At 52.4% G+C, this 19,802-nt stretch overlaps 2 protein-coding genes across 3 annotated transcripts; one reads left to right on the top strand and one right to left on the bottom strand.

The window, feature by feature from the left end:
- Positions 1-93: 93 nt before the first annotated feature.
- POLE3 (DNA polymerase epsilon 3, accessory subunit) lies at positions 94-9,100 on the top strand. 2 transcript variants are annotated; one of them, XM_032976306.2, is made up of 5 exons: positions 94-227; positions 2,713-2,787; positions 5,522-5,607; positions 7,452-7,570; positions 8,718-9,100. In XM_032976306.2, exons 2-5 carry the CDS (start codon positions 2,722-2,724, stop codon positions 8,942-8,944), a joined length of 498 nt encoding a protein of 165 aa, XP_032832197.2. In that variant the 5' UTR covers positions 94-227; positions 2,713-2,721; the 3' UTR covers positions 8,945-9,100. The 2 variants fall into 2 exon arrangements, with proteins under 2 accessions (XP_032832197.2, XP_032832196.2); XM_032976305.2 differs by having other exon boundaries at positions 210-346.
- Positions 9,101-11,125: 2,025 nt separating this feature from the next.
- On the bottom strand, positions 11,126-19,010 carry RPL12 (ribosomal protein L12). The gene is made up of 7 exons (XM_032976304.2): positions 18,830-19,010; positions 16,480-16,553; positions 15,911-16,009; positions 15,115-15,196; positions 14,369-14,455; positions 12,077-12,189; positions 11,126-11,199 (listed from the first exon to the last, which is right to left on the bottom strand). Exons 1-7 carry the CDS (start codon positions 18,864-18,866, stop codon positions 11,194-11,196), a joined length of 498 nt encoding a protein of 165 aa, XP_032832195.1. The 5' UTR covers positions 18,867-19,010; the 3' UTR covers positions 11,126-11,193.
- Between the last annotated feature and the right edge of the window lie 792 nt (positions 19,011-19,802).

The raw sequence follows: 19,802 nt of genomic DNA, 5'->3' as shown, positions 1-19,802 counted from the left end.
AGGAGCGAACAATAGAAACGAACGAACCATTAAAACCAAATAAAAAAAATTGTTGACCAATTCTTGGTAACCTAATCTCCAGTAAAACATCGAACAAAGCCTCGTAAAACGCAAAACATGTATTTAACGTAATCTATAGTTTTTGTAAACCGGATGTAAAGGAGGAGGGGTCAGAGGTCACCCACGTGTGGTTTTCCCGCGCGTTGGGTGACGTGAATCGACGTGAGGTAAATTTTTGTTTTCTCTTAAGAACATTTTACTTTTATTCTAGATTTGAAGCTTTCGTGACTGCAAGGATTCTTAACGATTCCCACGACTGAAACGAACGTCGCTGTCGCCCTTCGTGGTGAGAGCGCTGCAGCCCCGATACAGAACTTCGCGATGGGTTTGATCCCAACTCTGATGCCTGCAGCTGCTGCTGCTGTATATTTGGAGTTTGTGTGTCTCTCTCTCATCATCATCACGGTGGCTAGGAGATGTTAACTACCTCGCCTGGTGTACAGGAGGTCGTGGGTTTGATCACAACCCAGACACCTGCCGCTGTATATTTGGAGTTTGCGGTGTCTCTCTCTCACCCCGTGGTTGCGTGGATTGTTATGGGGAGTCCTACAGTTATTTTCCCTCCACATTTATAATCAATAATCACCACGCGTGTAAGAGTTATTGCTATACATTCCCACGCGGCGATGATGATGATGATGCGAAGCGACTTGGTCGAGCTATCATTTGTGAGAGGCAAGGTCGCTTCCGAATAAACTATCTATACAAAATGCGGTTCGGTAAGTGGGCCTTGACCTGGTAACATTTTTTTCCTCCCTCTCTCTCAAAATCTTTGTGCACTTTGTGGTCCCCGGGGCCTTGTTTGTGTGTGGCACAGCGCTCCACCGCACTCACAACAACCACCCGCCGCTGGTGCTTTATCGCTCCACGTTCGGTTCGGTATCCCACAAACTCGGGAAGCTAAGCAAATGGTTAAGCCTGGATTTTGGGAAATTCCGTTTAAAAAAAAAACATGTTTATGTTGGCCTCATTCCTCCAGCCTAGCGAGCGATGTTGCTCGCTAGCAGCACTTGCCCCCCGACAGCCTGCGAAGGCTGTGTGGGGCGGGGGGGGCTTTGTCTTTGTGTGTGGGGGAGCGGTGGAACGGCGGTTGGGGAGCGGTGGGGCAGCGGTTAGGGAGCGATGGAGCAGCGGTTGGGGAGCCGCGGTTAGGGAGCGGTGGGGGAGCGGTGGAGCGGCGGTTGGGGAGCGGCGGTTAGGGAGCGGTGGAGCGGCGGTTGGGGAGCCGTGGAGCGGCGGTTGGGGAGCGGTGGAGCGGCGGTTGGGGAGCGGTGGAGCGGCGGTTGGGGAGCGGTGGAGCAGCGGTCGGGGAGCGGCGGTTAGGGAGCGGTGGAGCGGCGGATAGGGAGCGGTGGAGCGGCGGTTGGGGAGCGGTGGAGCGGCGGTTAGGGAGCAGTGGGGCGGCGGTTAGGGAGCGGTGGAGCGGCGGTTAGGGAGCGGCGGTTAGGGAGCGGTGGAGCAGCGGTTGGGAGCGGCGGTTAGGGAGCGGTGGAGCGGCGGATAGGGAGCGGTGGAGCGGCGGTTGGGGAGCGGTGGAGCGGCGGTTAGGGAGCGGCGGTTAGGGAGCGGTGGAGCGGCGGTTAGGGAGCGGTGGAGCAGCGGTTGGGAGCGGCGGTTAGGGAGCGGTGGAGCGGCGGATAGGGAGCGGTGGAGCGGCGGTTGGGGAGCGGTGGAGCGGCGGTTGGGGAGCGGTGAAGCGGCGGTTGGAGAGCGGTGGAGCGGCGGTTGGGGAGCGGTGGAGCGGCGGTTAGGGAGCGGTGGTTAGGGAGCGGTGGGGCGGCGGTTGGCGAGCGGTGGAGCGGCGGTTGGGGAGCGGTGGAGCGGCGGTTGGGGAGCGGTAGGGCGGCGGTTGGAGAGCGGTGGGGCGGCGGTTAGGGAGCGGTGGAGCGGCGGTTAGGGAGCGGTGGAGCGGCGCTTGGGGAGCGGTGGAGCGGCGGTTGGGGAGCGGTGGAGCGGCGGATAGGGAGCGGTGGAGCGGCGGTTGGGGAGCGGCGGTTGGGGAGCGGTGGGGCGGCGGTTAGGGAGCGGTGGAGCGGCGGATAGGGAACGGTGGAGCGGCGGTTGGAGAGCGGTGGAGCGGCGGTTGGGGAGCGGTGGAGCGGCGGTTGGGGAGCGGTGGAGCGGCGGTTAGGGAGCGGCGGATAGGGAGCGGTGGGGCGGCGGTTGGGGAGCGGTGGAGCGGCGGTTGGGGAGCGGTGGAGCGGCGGTTAGGGAGCGGTGGGGCAGCGGTTGGGGAGCGGTGGGGCGGCGGTTGGGGAGCGGTTGGGGAGCGGTGGAGCGGCGGTTAGGGAGCGGTGGGGCAGCGGTTGGGGAGCGGTGGAGCGGCGGTTAGGGAGCTGCGCTACGAACCCGGCAGAGACTCCCAACTTCCATTCCCGCTCACGGCCAACACCAAGTGACGATTGTTCGAATCGTTCCTGCGCCTCTTTTCCCCGAGGTCTGCTCGGCCTAAAATGAGTACCTGGTGCGGTGTGTAGTGAACGTCGTCACTGGGGAGACAAAGGCGGTCGGGCGTGGTGTTAGCCACCCACCCCCTCGTGTGCCGTGCCGGCCTTCGCAAGTGCCGCTGGCCAACAACGCTTGCCCCCGGCGGCAGACTGTTAACGCTACACGGGGGTGGCGGATATTTTGTCGTTGTGTGTACGCACGCAGGTTCCCAGCATGGCAGAGAGACCTGAGGACCTGAACTTGCCAAATGCGGTCATCACACGGATCATCAAGGACGCGGTGAGAAACACGCCGTCCGCTTGGGCCTGTTTCATTGGCGGCGTTTGAACCCCTGGTCGCTACGTCATCGTTTGCATCGCGCGGCGCTTTCGGATGCGCTCCCGCGGCCGTCTGGAACGCTCTGCAACCCGATGTTAGGAAGCCTACTGGGAGCTTCGGTGTACTTTTACATCAGCTACGTAACGCTACGGGGGCTCTCTGTGTAACTCTATGGATGTCGAACTCTTATGCAACTGCAATGTCCTGTTGCTGATCTCGTTACGGACCATAAGCCACTATCGCGCAAATCTCCGGTCATCCTCGCAGCAACAGCGGCTTTTAGCTCGGCCATCGAACAAAGACGGTGGTCACCACATCGTCGCGCGGCGCTTTCAGATGCGCTCCTGCGGCCGTCTGGAACGCTCTTCCCATATTAGGAAGCCACTGGAGCTATGCAGTTTTAAATCGTCATCTAGATTGACAAACTCATTTCTTTAGAATTGCATTTTGTGTTCAGTTTGTTGTGCTTCCCCCTCAAACCACTCATTAGCACGGTTGGCTACGTACGATGCGAAAGAAGTTCAAATACAGAGACTCCTCTACTTACGAACGAGTTAGGTTCCAGAGGTCTGCTTGTATGTAGATTTGTTCGTTAGTCCAACTTTACTTTCGTCGATTCCAAACGTGTTGTACAGCATGCACACTAAACACGGGGAATGGCTTTAAAAGTTGTGTAATCTCACGTAGATGCCACTGGTAGATGTAGATGCCACTGGTTCTTCACGTTCTGCAGATGTAGATGCAACTGGTTCTTCACGTTCTGCAGATGTAGATGCCACTCGTTCTTCACGTTCTGCAGATGTAGATGCCACTCGTTCTTCACGTTCTGCAGATGTAGATGCCACTGGTTCTTCACGTTCTGCAGATGTAGATGCCACTGGTTGTTCACGTTCTGCAGATGTAGATGCCACTGGTTCTTCACGTTCTGCAGCTGTAGATGCCACTGGTTCTTCACGTTTTGCAGATGTAGATGTTACTGGTTCTTCACGTTCTGCAGATGCCACTGGTTCTTCACGTTCTGCAGATGTAGATGCCACTGGTTGTTCACGTTCTGCAGATGTAGATGCCACTGGTTATTCAGGTTCTGCAGATGTAGATGCCACTGGTTGTTCACGTTCTGCAGATGTAGATGCCACTGGTTCTTCACGTTCTGCAAATGTAGATGCCACTAGTTCTTCACGTTCTGTAGATGTAGATGCCACTGGTTCTTCACGTTCTGCAGATGCCACTGGTTCTTCACGTTCTGCAGATGTAGATGCCACTGTTTGTTCACGTTCTGCAGATGTAGATGCCACTGGTTATTCAGGTTCTGCAGATGTAGATGCCACTGGTTGTTCACGTTCTGCAGATGTAGATGCCACTGGTTCTTCACGTTCTGCAAATGTAGATGCCACTAGTTCTTCACGTTCTGTAGATGTAGATGCCACTGGTTCTTCACGTTCTGCAGATGTAGATGCCACTGGTTCTTCACGTTCTCCAGATGTAGATGCCACTGGTTCTTCACGTTCTGCAGATGTAGATGCCACTGGTTCTTCACGTTTTGCAGATGTAGATGTTACTGGTTCTTCACGTTCTGCAGATGCCACTGGTTCTTCACGTTCTGCAGATGTAGATGCCACTGGTTCTTCACGTTCTGCAGATGTAGATGCCACTGGTTCTTCACGTTCTGCAGATGTAGATGCCACTGGTTCTTCACGTTCTGCAGATGTAGATGCCACTGGTTCTTCACGTTCTGCAGATGTAGATGCCACTGGTTCTTCACGTTCTGCAGATGTATCTGCCACTGGTTCTTCACGTTCTGCAGATGTAGATGCCACTGGTTCTTCACGTTCTACAGATGTAGATGCCACTGGTTCTTCACGTTCTGCAGATGTATCTGCCACTGGTTCTTCACGTTCTGCAGATGTAGATGCCACTGGTTCTTCACGTTCTACAGATGTAGATGCCACTGGTTCTTCACGTTCTGCAGATGTAGATGCCACTGGTTCGTCACGTTCTGCAGATGTAGATACCACTGGTTCTTCACATTCTGCAGATGTAGATGCCACTGGTTCTTCACGTTCTGCAGATGTAGATGCCACTGGTTCTTCACGTTCTGCAGATGTAGATGCCACTGGTTCTTCACGTTCTGCAGATGTAGATGCCACTGGTTCTTCACGTTCTGCAGATGTATCTGCCACTGGTTCTTCACGTTCTGCAGATGTAGATGCCACTGGTTCTTCACGTTCTACAGATGTAGATGCCACTGGTTCTTCACGTTCTGCAGATGTATCTGCCACTGGTTCTTCACGTTCTGCAGATGTAGATGCCACTGGTTCTTCACGTTCTACAGATGTAGATGCCACTGGTTCTTCACGTTCTGCAGATGTAGATGCCACTGGTTCGTCACGTTCTGTAGATGTAGATGCCACTGGTTCTTCACGTTCTGCTGATGTAGTTGCCACTGGTTCTTCACGTTCTGTAGATGTAGATGCCACCACCGCCATCTATTGCGCAGCGATTTAACTTACGACTCTGGGTCAGAACGGGCAACTGGACATACGGACAGGGTTGCTCGCGTCTCTGAAAGTTCGTAAGTCGAATGTTCACAAGTAGAGGTGTCCTTGTATATAAGTACTTGGTGACGTCACCACCACTTAGTGACGAGTGCCAGCTGCTGCTGCTGCTGTTGTTTTTGGGCCCTGGGTGTGCGCAGCTGCCCGAGGGCGTGAACGTGTCGAAGGAGGCGCGCAGTGCCATCTCCCGCGCCGCCAGTGTCTTCGTGCTCTACGCCACATCCTGGTGCACCGCCGCTCAGCACTCGCTCGCAAACCGCTCGCTCACAAACCGCTCGCTCACAAACCGCTCGCTCGCAAACCGCTCGCTCGCAAACTGCTCGCTCACATACCGCTAGCTCACCAACTGCTCGCTCACAAACCGCTCGCTCGCAAACCGCTCGCTCGCAAACCGCTCGCTCGCAAACCGCTCGCTCACAAACCGCTCGCTCACAAACCGCTCGCTCACAAACCGCTCACCAACCGCTCGCTCACAAACCGCTCGCTCACAACCGCTCGCTCACAAACCGCTCACAAACCGCTCGCTCACAAACCGCTCGCTCACCAACCGCTCGCTCACAAACCGCTCGCTCACAAACCGCTCGCTCGCCACTCGCTCACAAACCGCTCGCTCACAAACCGCTCACGAACCGCTCGCTCACAAATCGCTCGCTCACAAACCGCTCGCTCACAAACCGCTCACAAACCGCTCGCTCACAAACCGCTCGCTCACAAACCGCTCGCTCACAAACCGCTCACCAACCGCTCGCTCACAAACCGCTCACAAACCGCTCGCTCACAAATCGCTCGCTCACAAACCGCTCGCTCACAAACCGCTCGCTCACAAACCACTCGCTCACAAACCGCTCGCTCACAAACCGCTCGCTCACAAACCGCTCACAAACCGCTCGCTCACAAACCGCTCGCTCACAAACCGCTCGCTCACAAACCGCTCGCTCACAAACCACTCGCTCACAAACCGTTCGCCACTCGCTCTCAAACCGCTCGCTTGCCATTAATTCTCAAACCGTTCGCTCACCACTCACAAATCGCTCGCTCACCACTTGCTCCCCACTCACTCACAAACCGCTCGCATCGCCACTCAATCACAAAACGCTCGCTCACCACTTGCTCGCCACCCACTCACGAACCGCTCAGTCACCACTTGCACGCCACTCGCTCTAAAACCGCTCGCTCACTCGATCACTTACCAGCCCATTCGCCCGCCCACTCGCTTACTTAGCAACCACTCACCAACTCACTTGCTCAACAGCTTACTACATTGTTTGGTCACCCACAAACCACGCTCCAACTCAATCACATTTTCACATTCACCTCTCGCCGCTACATCACTCACTCAACCAATCGTTCATTCGCTCAAGAACTTGTTAACTCTATTACCCACTAACCAAACTCTCTTGCTCAACCACCCACTCAATCAACCGCTTCTGTGTCAGACATCCAGTGGACGATAAACGGATTTCATTTAAACTAAAACTGCTTTTTTTATTCTACCAGGCAAGGTCCCCATTGAGCTATGTAGCTTTTTTTTCAGAAGCAACCTGGCTACTAATGATAGCTCGACGAAGTGGGCTTATCATCGTGTGAAATTTTATAGCAGCAGGCAAATACTTTGAACGTGCAAACTCCATATATACAGCAGGCATCAGGGTCGGGATCAAACCCATGACCTGCTCCATACCAGGCGAGACGGTTAACATCTCACCATTTTAAAGAAAAACAAAGACACACACCTGCGAGCCTCTCCCAGTAAAATTATCTTCACATTTATAAATTGAATATTGTATACTGTTTGGTTCTTTCGGTAAAGTCACGTAGGTAGAAATAAAATCAAACAAATCACGACGATTCGATCGGAACACGAGCAATCTTCAGCATGTTCTTGCTGTGGTTGTTCCACCTGATGAAGACTGCTTGTGTTGCCATCGAAACGTCGTGATTCGTTTTATTTCTGCCCACGCGACTTCACCAAGATAAACAAAGCGTGTGGATTCCTGCAGTCACGAAAGCTTCAAATCAAGATTAATATTGTACCTCCCCTCCTACCTCTCTCTCTCTCTCGGCAAACAGTGCCAACAACTTTGCGGTGAAGAGTAAGCGGAAAACTCTGAGCGGGAACGATGTTCTGTCCGCCGTGGAGGAGATGGAGTTCCAACAGCTGCTGGCTCCGCTCCGTGAGAGCCTGGACGGTGAGGACCGGGGCCATTCCATGCAACGCGATTTCACATAATTGGTTCGACAACTTCTAGATTTGAAGGTTTCGTGACTGCAATGATCCATACTCTTTGGTTCTTTCGGTAAAGTCACGTAGGTAAAAATAAAAATCAAATCACGACGTTTCGGAGGCAACACAAGCTTCCGTTATCAGGTGTAGCTAGCACGGCAAAATTACTGTGAAGAGCTCTTCACAGTAATTTTGCTGTGCTAGCAAAATTACTGTGCTCTTCAGCTCTTCACAGTAATTTTGCTGTGCTAGCTACACCTGATAACGGAAGCTTGTGAAGAGCTCTTCACAGTAATTTTGCTGTGCTAGTTACACCTGATAACGGAAGCTTGTGCTGAAGAGCTCTTCACAGTAATTTTGCTGTGCTAGTTACACCTGATAACGGAAGCTTGTGTTGCCTCCGAAACGTCGTGATTTGATTTTTTTTATTATTTTTACCTACGTTTTACCGAAATAACCGAAGAGTATGATTTTACAACGCAATTGATTTTTAACGTAACCGCGATCGTTTTTTTTATCAGTAATTGTGGAATGCTTTTAAAGTCCTGTGAAGGTGAAGTGTAACCCGTATGTACGTGTCTGTCGAACTTTCGCGCCGTACGCAAGCCAACCGCGGTGGCGAGATGTTAACTCCCTTGCCTGGTATGCAGGTCGTGGCTTCAATCCTGACCCTGAAGCCTCCCCTATATTTGGAGTTTGCCTCTCTCTCTCCCCCACCCCCCACCCCCCCCCCCCCCCCATAATCGTGTAGATTTTTCTCCAGGTTCCCTCCACATTTAGAATCAACACGTGCTTAAAGAGTGTCTGTCTCGTGCACATTTATCAACGATAAGCCGCTTCGTTGAGCGATCATTTGTGGCCAAGTCGCTTTCTGAAAGAACTGTGAAGATCCGTGGACCTTACCTGGTAAAATAGTATAGTTTTTAGTTTTAACCGCGCTAATCGGAGCGGGCGGGGGAAGAACGACAAACTAAACGGTTAAAAGCCGGGGGGCACGTGGTCACCGACCCCATGGGCCAGTCGTATCTTCCGTCCCCGACTCTCGTTTGGACTCGCCCACGCGCCTTTACCCCGTCCTTCCACTCCCTCGCTCTCTCCGTCACAACGGCCAGCGTACAGACGCGACCTCAAGGGGCGCAAGGAGGCCTCGGAGCAGCGCAGGAAGGACAAGGAGACGCCGCGGAGAGACGCGGGCGACGAGGGGGACACGGGCCCCGCCGACGGCTCCGTCGGGGACGAGCCGGCAACTGACGAGGCAGCGGCTGACGAGGCAGCGGCTGACGAGGGAGCGGCTGACGAGGCCGCGGCGGACGAGGCCGCGGCGGACGAGGGAGACTGAGCGGACTCCCCCCCCCACCACGAATGTTGGATGGTGCCAGAACGAGCGAGGGGGGGTGGGTGGGGTGAGAGGAAATCGTCTTCACCACCTCATGAATTTAACTTAAAATGGAAGTCGTTTTGTTTTCGGTAATAAATGTGCTTTTTTTGTATACGAGTTAAACGCCTTAACGCCACCTCTTATTTGGCAGTGCGTATGGAATTATTTCTTGTGGATGTCCTCTTGGGTGTTTCCCTCCTTTGGCTGCCACTCGTGTTGGTCTCGGCCACTGCCCACCAGCCCCTCTGTTTTGATGACGGCATCATTGTGCGCGCTTCGCTGCGATCTGCGTTCCAACAATCCGCTGCATTCCTCCGTGACCCTCCATTGCTTGTCATTGAGAGGTGGTGGCAGGGTGGGGATGCCAGAATCCAGCAGTGGATGAATGATGGCTTGGACATGATACAGATGCTTACACGAAGACCCATCGATTATTCAGATGGCTTTGCATTCAGACGTATAAGTCGTCGCGCCCTATGTGCGTCTGTGGCCTTCTGGAACGCTCTTCCGATAATAGGAAGCCACTGGAAGCCGTGTACTTTTAAAATTATCTAGATCAAAAACTAATTTTTTTTACAACCGCAGTGTTTAGTTTGTAATCCTTCCCCCACAGCTCCGATTCGAGCCGTTGGTTACGTACGGTGCAAGAGAAGTTCAAACAAATGGTGGATTTCGATTTAAAGCTTTCGTGACTGCAATGATTCATCTTCTTTGGTTCTTTCGGTAGTCACGTAGAATGAGAATAAAATAATAAATTGATAAAATAAAATAACACAATATTCTCATTCTACGTGACTTTACCGAAAGAACCAAAGAAAATGGTGGATTTGTTTAAATGTGACCGAATTTCGTAGACAGAGAAAAAAAAAGTTGAGCCTGGACTTGATATTGAGCCCAAAACTTGTGGGTGATCGATAGACTTGCATCTACATCTTACAATGTGTATTTACATACTATATAAATTGTGGCCTTATCTCAAGCCTGCACAGAAACAGTGGGCGTATATAGTTTATCGGAAAAGTCAAATCATTGGTTCCTGTGCTAGTCTGGGTCTCTTGTTTATGGGTCCCTATGCGAGGATTTGTCCCCGGTTCTGTTAGAGGCAGTCGACAATAGGCAGGGAGTCGACAGCACAGGTGGCTGGGGGAAGAAAATTCGCACCTCCGATTAGCACCCTTGGCTAATCAGAGGATCCTTGCATACTGCCCATAGACTCAACACTGCCCATAGGCTCAACACTTCACATAGACTAACACTGCCCATAGACTCAACACTGATCATAGACTCAACACTGCCCATAGACTCAACACTGCCCATAGACTCAACACTGCCCATAGACTCAACACTGCACCATAGACTCAACACTGCCCATAGACTCAACACTGCCCATAGACTCAACACTGCCCATGGACTCAACACTGCCCATAGACTCAACACTCCCCATAGACGCAACACTACCCATAGACTCAACACTGCCCATGGACTCAACACTGCCCATGGACCCAACACTGCCCATAGACTTGGCACTACCCATAGACTCAACACGGCCCATAGACTAACACTGTGCATGGACTGAACACTGCCCATAGACTCAACGCGGCCCATAGACTCAACACTGCCCATAGACTCAACACTGCACCATAGACTCAACACTGCCCATAGACTCAACACTGCCCATAGACTCAACACTGCCCATAGACTCAACACTGCCCATGGACCCAACACTGCCCACGGACTCAACACTGCCCATAGACTCAACACTGCCCATAGACTCAACACTGCCCATAGACTCAACACTGCCCATAGACTTAACACTGTGCATAGACTAACACTGACCATAGACTCAACACTGACCAGACTACCCATAGACTCAACACTGCCCATAGACTAACACTGACCAGACTACCCATAGACTCAACGCTGCCCATACTCAACACTGCACCGCCAATTAGCACGGCTGGCTATGTACGGTGCAAAAGAAGTTCAGCGTAAAAACAATGGAGGCAGCTGAGGCGGTGTGTTAGGTGGCGATAGTGATGGGGTTTTTTTGCATTTCCTCCTGAAACGTCGAGTGTTTGGGAAGAAAAAAAACAAGATAATTTATTGGTACTTTTTTTAAAAACCAGACAAAAAAAACCTTGAGATTTTTTTTTAGTTTTTATTTAAATTCGATGCTTTGTTTCCCACAATCACTTCGGAGCTGGTGTTCTTTAATCCTGCAACACAACACACACACCCGTTGCAGCACAACCTCCACACACACTCTACACAGATTGACAATCACCGTGGGGGTGACGACCAGCAGCAGCGCCGCCGTCGTCAAAAGCTTCACGGTTCTAACCCAGCAGCCGCCCTGATTAACACTGCCGGTGGGCGACAGCCATAATCGCACACACGACGACACCCTGTTTCACTCACGGCGGACGTTTAAAAGATCCGACCCCTCCCCCCCGATGTACTTCTCAAGAGGTTGTCGTGTGTCAGCGTCGGGTCCAAATTTGCCACATTCGAAAATCACCTGTCGAATCACTCGGTTGGGATACAGATAGCCACACGTAATCCAAGTTGTGTGTATCTGCACACGTGTGTACCTCTACCCGTGTGTATCCGTGTAGCACGCAGTACTCTACGTATCTCCACGTGCGATTCCTCGCGGAGTGGACCACCCGTCTATTCGGTGTCTGGGTGTGTTTCCCTTCTGAGTCCATCCGAGTGGAGTGCCCCTCTGCATCTACAGGAGTTCTGTATCTCTGCGTGTACCGTCTCTCTGGACAAGCAGCTGACGGAGGGGATCTGCATTTGGGTGTTTCCCTTCGCCGGGTAGCTTCTAAAAAGGCGCTTATAGCTCAGTGGGCTTCACTTGTAAAATAAAATAAAAATTGTTTAGATTTGAGTGCATGTGCGTGTACCTCTGTAGTCGTATCCCTCTGCATCTCTCACGTGTTCTGTCTGGAGAAGAACTCACCAAGGGGATTTTCAATGTTGAGGTATTTCCCTTCTGTCTATCTCCGAGTCCTGTACCTCTCTGCATACTATGTCTCTTGAGTCCTGTGCCTCTCCGTGCGCCATGCGTCTGCGGGGGCGAGAACTCACCGAGGGGATCTCAGTCTCCCCGTTGTTGATCTCGTCGATGACGTCGTGCGGGTGCTTCCCATCCACGGTGCAGCCCACTGACTGGGCCGTGCCCAGGATCTCCTTCACCGTGCCTAACACAAATACAAAGACCCCCCCCCGTCCATCCGCGTAACTTTAGCAGGCTGTTGGGGCAAGAGCTGTATGTATGTTGAACTTCTTTCGCACCGTACGTAGCCAACCGAGCTAATCGGAGGTGCGGGGGAAGGTCAACAAGGTTTTCATGGCCCGTGAGCGGGAATTGAATTCCGAGTCGCCGGGTTCAAAGCGCAGCACGATAACCACTACACTACTGCTCCCCCACAAAGACCCCCCCCCCGTATAGCCTTGACAGACTCTTGGGGAAAGTGCTGTTATCGAGCACCGACGAAGGCCGGAACGGCACACGAGGGGGTGGGCGGCCAGCGCCGCACCCTTCGTCTCCCGAGTGGCGATGCTTACACACCACAGCAGGTACTCACCAACCCGGAGGCCCCAGTTCGGGAATCGAACTGCGGTCTCCAGGTTCGTAGTGCAGCTTGCTCTAACCCGCTACAGTCCAGCGGGCCCCATCCTTTTTGGCACCAGGGAACGGGTTTCGTAGAAGACAAATTTTTCACGGACCGGGGGGGGGGGGAGGACGTTCATCATTGGGTCTTTCCCCCTTTCAAAGAAGCTCTCCAGCGACGTTTGTGTTTTACTCATTGTGGCTTCTAGGGGTTAGAGCTTGTGGGCTTACTCATTGTGGCTACTAGGGGTTAGAGCTTGTGGACTTACTCATTGTGGCTACTAGGGGTTAGAGCTTGTGGGCTTACTCATTGCGGCTACTAGGGGTTAGAGCTTGTGGGCTTACTCAATGTGGCTACTAGGGGTTAGAGCTTGTGGGCTTACTCATTGTGGCTACTAGGGGTTAGAGCTTGTGGGCTTACTCATTGTGGCTACTAGGGGTTAGAGCTTGTGGGCTTACTCCTTGTGGCTACTAGGGGTTAGAGCTTGTGGGCTTACTCATTGTGGCTACTAGGGGTTAGAGCTTGTGGGCTTACTCATTGTGGCCACTAGGGGTTAGAACTTGTGGGCATACTCATTGTGGTTACTAGGGGTTAGAACTTGTGGGCTTACTCATTGTGACTACTAGGGGTTAGAGCTTGTGGGGCTTACTCATTGTGGCTACTAGGGGTTAGAACTTGTGGGCTTACTCATTGTGGCTACTAGGGGTTAGAACTTGTGGGCTTACTCATTGTGGCTACTAGGGGTTAGCTTGTGGGCTAACTCATTGTGGCTACTAGGGGTCAGCTTGTGGGCTTACTCATTGTGGTTACTAGGGGTTAGAACTTGTGGGCTTACTCATTGTGACTACTAGGGGTTAGAGCTTGTGGGGCTTACTCATTGTGGCTACTAGGGGTTAGAACTTGTGGGCATACTCATTGTGGTTACTAGGGGTTAGAGCTTGTGGGCTTACTCATTGTGACTACTAGGGGTTAGCTTGTGGGCTAACTCATTGTGGCTACTAGGGGTTAGAACTTGTGGGCATACTCATTGTGGTTACTAGGGGTTAGAGCTTGTGGGCTTACTCATTGTGACTACTAGGGGTTAGCTTGTGGGCTAACTCATTGTGGCTACTAGGGGTTAGAACTTGTGGGCATACTCATTGTGGTTACTAGGGGTTAGAGCTTGTGGGCTTACTCATTGTGGCTACTAGGGGTTAGAGCTTGTGGGCTTACTCATTGTGGCTACTAGGGGTTAGAGCTTGTGGGCTTACTCATTGTGGCTACTTGGGGTTAGAGCTTGTGGGCTTACTCATTGTGGCTACTAAGGGTTAGAGCTTGTGGGCTTACTGATTGTGGCTACTTGGGGTTAGAGCTTGTGGGCTTACTCATTGTGGCTACTAGGGGTTAGAGCTTGTGGGCTTACTCATTGTGGCTACTAGGGGTTAGAGCTTGTGGGCTTACTCATTGCGGCTACTAGGGGTTAGAGCTTGTGGGCTTACTCATTGTGGCTACTAGGGGTTAGAGCTTGTGGGCTTACTCATTGTGGCTACTAGGGGTTAGAGCTTGTGGGGCTTACCAACACTGAGACTGCGCAGTGCGGGAAAGAGGCGCGGACGGAAGTGGTAAATAATAAAATAATGGGGGCGGGCCACGTGCGGACTCACCACTCTCACCTCCTGCTGCTGTGCGGCCCGGTTCCTAGCAGGCCACGGACCGGTACCGGTCCTCGGCCTATTGGGGACCCCTGCGCTACACAACCCCTCTCCCACGCACGCGCGTAACTCACCCTTGAGCTCACGAGCCAGGGACCTGGGTCTCATCTGGCGGGCGATGTTGATGATCTCATCCAGACCCAGGTTTCCCGTGTGCTTGACTGCGGGCGGCATAGGTAACGCACAGAGACAACATGGGTCACATACGGAGGCAAGACATGTTACACAGAGACAAGACATGTTACACGGAGATCAGACATGTTAGAGAGTCGGCCTTTCAGGACCTTGTCCTGAAGCCCAGCGGTGCAGTTTCAAGCGAAACGACTGCACAGAAACTGGCCATTTTTTTAATATATATGGGAAGTAATTTGTTGCAGTGCGAGTCCGGGTACCTAATTGTTACATTTTAGCCGTGACGACTGTTCTTCCAACTCCGCCAGTAAGGGAGCAAAAACGATCATTAGCGTGCAAAACGCGTGTACGTGGTAACTCAATTCGGTTTGGCCATCTCTGCTCGTGCAGCTCAAGATTCGCATGGCCTAGCCCAAAAATCGAATTGCGAATCAAACACACAATCCTGAGTGGATTGAGTGAGCGGGATGGGAGAAGCCAAGTTGATGTAACGGGGCGGTAGGAGGAAGTGACCAAGTGGACAACGTGGGGGGGGATGGGAGAGACCAAGTGGACATAATGTGGGGGGGGGGGGGTAGGATGGGAGAGACCAAGTGGACATAACAAAGGGGGTGGCAGAATGGGAGAGGCCACGTGTGCCGGGTGTAGGGGTCGCGTTTGTAATGATCAGTAGTTGTGCGCGTCTCACTGTTCTTCTGCTTCTTGCGATCGCGAGGAGGCTCCTTCAGGGCCTTGATGATCAGGGCCGACGCTGAGGGCACCACCTCAATCTGTCAAAGACAAAGATCCCCCCCCCCGTATAGCCTTAACAGACTGTTGTTGCAAGTGCTGTTTCCGAGTAGCAGCTATGAAGGCCGGCACGGCACACGAGGGGGTGGGTGGCCAGTGAAAATAATGAAATAAATAATGGAAGTAAAAATTCCACAAGTACTTCAATTCCTGTCGATTTATCAATACCAAATGCAAGCTTGAGGCAAGGCAGCAACAAAAACAATCCCAGACCACAACAAGGCAAGAGATTCCCTGAATTGCACATTAAAATGGAACTATCGATGATGCACAGGATGAAAGTTACAAATCACGATAGCTTAATAGGTTTAAGCCGGCGTTAACACGTGCTCACAAACGGCACTTTCCCCATCAGTTCATGTAGACTGCTAAACGTACTGTACACGTTGAACTTCTTTCGCACCGTACGTAGCCGACCGCTCTAATCGGAGGTGCGGAGAGGGAGAAGACCAACAAACTAAACACACAACAAGCAGTTCTAGGGAAATTAGTTTGTCCATCTCGATGATGATTTCAAAGTTGCGTAGCTCCCAATGGCTTCGAAATATCGATAGAAAAGAGCGTTCCAGACGGCCGCACGACTCGGTGAACCGCCGTCTTCGTTCGATGGCTGGGGGGAGAGGGGGGATATCCCTGCCTGGGTATTTGTGCGTACGTATTAGGCGTGGTTAGTCGGCGAGCTTCCGTTAACTCACGGCGGCCTGACGGTTCTGGATGGTGAGGCGCACGGTGATGCGCAGACCCTTCCAGTCTCCGGTCGCCTTGGCGATGTCGTCGCCCACCTTCTTGGGCGACTGTCGGGGAGACAAAAAGTCGCGCACGCGCGTCGCCTCGTCAGCAATAGAAGCATCAGCAGCAAAGGCTGCATCAGCAGCAGCTGCAACAGAATGTTATTGACCAAGTAAAGTGTCACTAAGGTCCCATGACTAATTTTCAAGAGGGTCCCCCCCCCTGCCAAGTTTTCCATTACTATTTTTTTTATTCTACCAGGTAAGGAAGGGCCCACTGAGCTGTAGGCGACCTGGCCACAACGAGATGTGGGCCTCAACATCGCGAGGATATTTGTGGCCAAATACCCGAAAAACGCGCGATGCCGATTGTAAATGTGGAGGGGAAAAACCGGAGGGACCCCGGAGAAAAATCCACGCGACCACTGGGAGAGAGACACACACAAACTCCAAACACACAGCCGATGTAGTTAGCGTCTCACCACCGTGAATGTAATGAAAGGCACGGGGGGGGGGGGGAGGGAGTAATCACGTACCAGACCCAGAGGTCCGATCTTGGGAGCCAGCGCTGATGTGGCACCAACTTCCCCGCCTGTGCATCGCAGGCACACTGAGGGCGACACAGAGAATAGAACACGGAGGTTAACCACGGTGGTTGTGCCACTCCACACAACAGCTGTGCCACCATCACAATAGTTGTGCCACACCACAATAGTTGTGCCACTCCCAGAGTAGTTGTGCCACTCCCAACAATAGTTGTGCCACACCACAATAGTTGTGAATAGTTGTGCCACCCTCACAGTAGTTGTGCCACTCCCAACAGTAGTTGTGCCACTCCACAATAGTTGTGCCACTCCCAACAGTAGTTGTGCCACACCACAATAGTTGTGCCACCCTCACAGTAGTTGTGCCACTCCCAACAGTAGTTGTGCCACTCCACAGTTGTTGTGCCACTCCCAACAGTAGTTGTGCCACACCACAATAGTTGTGCCACTCTCACAGTAGTTGTGCCACTCCACAGTAGTTGACACGTTCCGTGGGAAGCGGTTGCTGAACCCACACAGCGATGGATCAATCCCTCAATAATGGCGGAGTGCTACTACCTTTGTCGGCATGTTTTACTTTAGTCAATCGATGCCTTAACCTGATCGATTAAAGCCCGTGGAGCATGTGGACTTGATTGTCACTTTTCCTCTCAAATAGTTTAAACGCGGGGGAGTTTTGCACGATTTTATTTAACTCTGTTGTTCTATCCTCAAATCTGTTAACTGAATTTTAACCCACAGCAAGAGTTTTCACACCTGATGATGATTGCTTGTGTTGCAGTCGAAACGTGAGAATTTTATTTTTATATTTGTATTATTTTATTCTCTTCTACGTGACTTTACCGAAAGAACCAAGAATATGAATCCCTGCAGTCACGAAAGCTTTAAATCAATTTTTAGTACATTCCATTAAAGCTTGTTTTAAAAAAAGTTTTTTTAATATATATTACAGATAACTTTTGCGGCATTTTAGCCGACTGTGCGAGTCGTGTGTCAACCATTCCCTTCAGTGGAGTCAACTAAACCTGTGACAAGATGTCACTTACGTCGAAACAAACACACAAAACAGACGTTTCGGGCAACGACCCGACCACGGGTGTTGAGGTGGCCGGCCCCGCGATCCCCGCTACGACCTCCCACCCCCCCCCGCCCTTGGCGCATCCACGGTTCAACTCCAGGCACGCGCATCAACAATTCCGTAGCACGGGGAGCGAAATCTTAAGCGGCCAAATAATTCCGCCCCAGCCGCAGTGACCAGCCGTTGTTGCGCGTCTAAGGAGGCACAGTTTGTTAACGTGCCTACTCGTATATACTGACACGCACAGAGACCACCTACCCCGTGCAGCCTGTAACAGACTGCAGGGCGGCCAAGTGGTGTCAGCGAGTAGCCAGCACCTATGAAGGCTACCGGCACTCTGGCGCACGTGGGGGTGGGTGGGTCAGCACCACGCCCGGCCGCCTTTGTCTCCCCCAGTGGCGATGTTTATTACTACACCGCACCAGGTACTCATGATGAGGCTGAGTCTACCCAGGAGAGGCCCAGGACCCGGTTCAGATAATCGTCACTGGTGATGTCGGTGGTGGCCGTGAGCGTGGTCGCCGGTTTCGTTGCGCAGCGTAGCGCTTATCCGCTAAGCTACCGCTCCCCAGACTCATATACTGACATATACACACGTGCACACCAACGCACACCTACACCAACACACAGACGTGCACACTAACACACACGTGCACACCAACACACACGTGTACACTTAACACACGTGCACACCAACACACACGTGTACACTTAACACACGTGCACACCAACACCCAACACACGTGCACACCAACACACACGTGTACACTTAACACACGTGCACACCAACACCCAACACACGTGCACACCAACACAAGTGCACTAGGATAGGTTCACGTCCAGGCCACGTGAAAGGGGCCCGCCTCGCGTGTTACTACTACACACGCGGCTCCTAGGGAGGAACCCCACCCCTTCATCAGCGGATCCGGCGAACTGTCGGCGAGTTTTTAATTTTCTCACAATCGCTCGCCAGCCACGCTCCATCCACTGCTGGTTGCCTCCCTTTGGTTAGCCATCGCCACCAGGCATTCATCCTCAACCCGCGCACCGATTCCGTCGCCGCTCCACCTCCGCGCTACGTTCGCCCCCGGAGGTCATCGCTCCGCGCACTCTTGATAACCGCGGCGACAAACCGCCGAGCAAACAACGCCAGAGAGAGAGCGAGAGAGAGCCTCGATTGGGCCGCCTTTAGAGCAAAACTCTCCCACACCGCCCCTCCCGCCCGCCCGCCCTCGATCCGCCATCACCGCCGCCGACCCTCACCGATCTTAATTTCGTTCGGGTCGAACTTGGGGGCCATGGCGGAAGGTTTTTGAGCGGAGCTGCGCGGCTAGAGGACGAGGGATGGCGTCGGATGAGCCTGGATTCAGGTCGACCGAGACAGATGCGCCCTCCCTGTTGCCTTCTCTCTCGACTGCTGCGGCCTCGCTTCTCGTTGGAAAGGGAGAGGCGTCACTTCCGCTGGAACGTTTATACTCGGCAGGCCCTTTTTTGTCGTCACTTCCGTCCGACAAAAAAAAACACGAGTGCCGATGACGTCGGTATCGGTGGGGGGGTGGGGAGGCGAGGACGTCGTTTCGATTGAGATGACGTCGTTTTCAGTGGCGATATCTTCCATGGGCGATTACGTCATTTTCAGTGCCGGTGACGTCTTTCAGTGAGAAAAAACGTCGTTTCAGTGGCGATGACGTCATTTTCTGTGGCGATATCTTCCATTGGGGATTACGTCTTTTTCAGTGGCGATATCTTCCATTCGGCGATGACGTCATTTCTGTGCCGGCGACGTCATTTCAGTGAGAAAAGACGTCATTTCAGTGGCGATGGCGTCGATTTCAGTGGCGATATCTTATGTTAGCGATGACGTCATTTTCAGTGGAGGTGACGTCATTATAGTTGAGATGACGGCTGGACATCTTCCATTGGCAATCGTCCAAAATGAACATAAAAGACAATTATGGTGTTGTCCATAAATGACGTCACGCACCTATTGGCGGGGGGGGTCAGACATTTGTGACGATGTGTGAAGGGGGGGGGGGTTTGAGAAATGTGACGTCACATCAAAATGCGCAACGTTAAATAAATATAGATAACACGTTCTACTTAATTAAATATACTTTTTAATAAATGTGTTCTCCTACAACATCAGAGTGCAGCGCCACATTAAATACGCACTACAATGACAATAGTTAAGTGATTTGAAGCATTTTTTATTTTGGGGGGGGGAGGGGGCAGAGCT

Source organism: Petromyzon marinus, chromosome 59 (assembly GCF_048934315.1).
Source record: "Petromyzon marinus isolate PM22_M1 ecotype Great Lakes invasive population chromosome 59, UKy_Petmar_22M1.pri1.0, whole genome shotgun sequence".
Taxonomy (NCBI): domain Eukaryota; kingdom Metazoa; phylum Chordata; class Hyperoartia; order Petromyzontiformes; family Petromyzontidae; genus Petromyzon; species Petromyzon marinus.
Note: the sequence above shows the minus strand (reverse complement) of the source record. Positions and strands in the feature narration are given on the sequence as shown.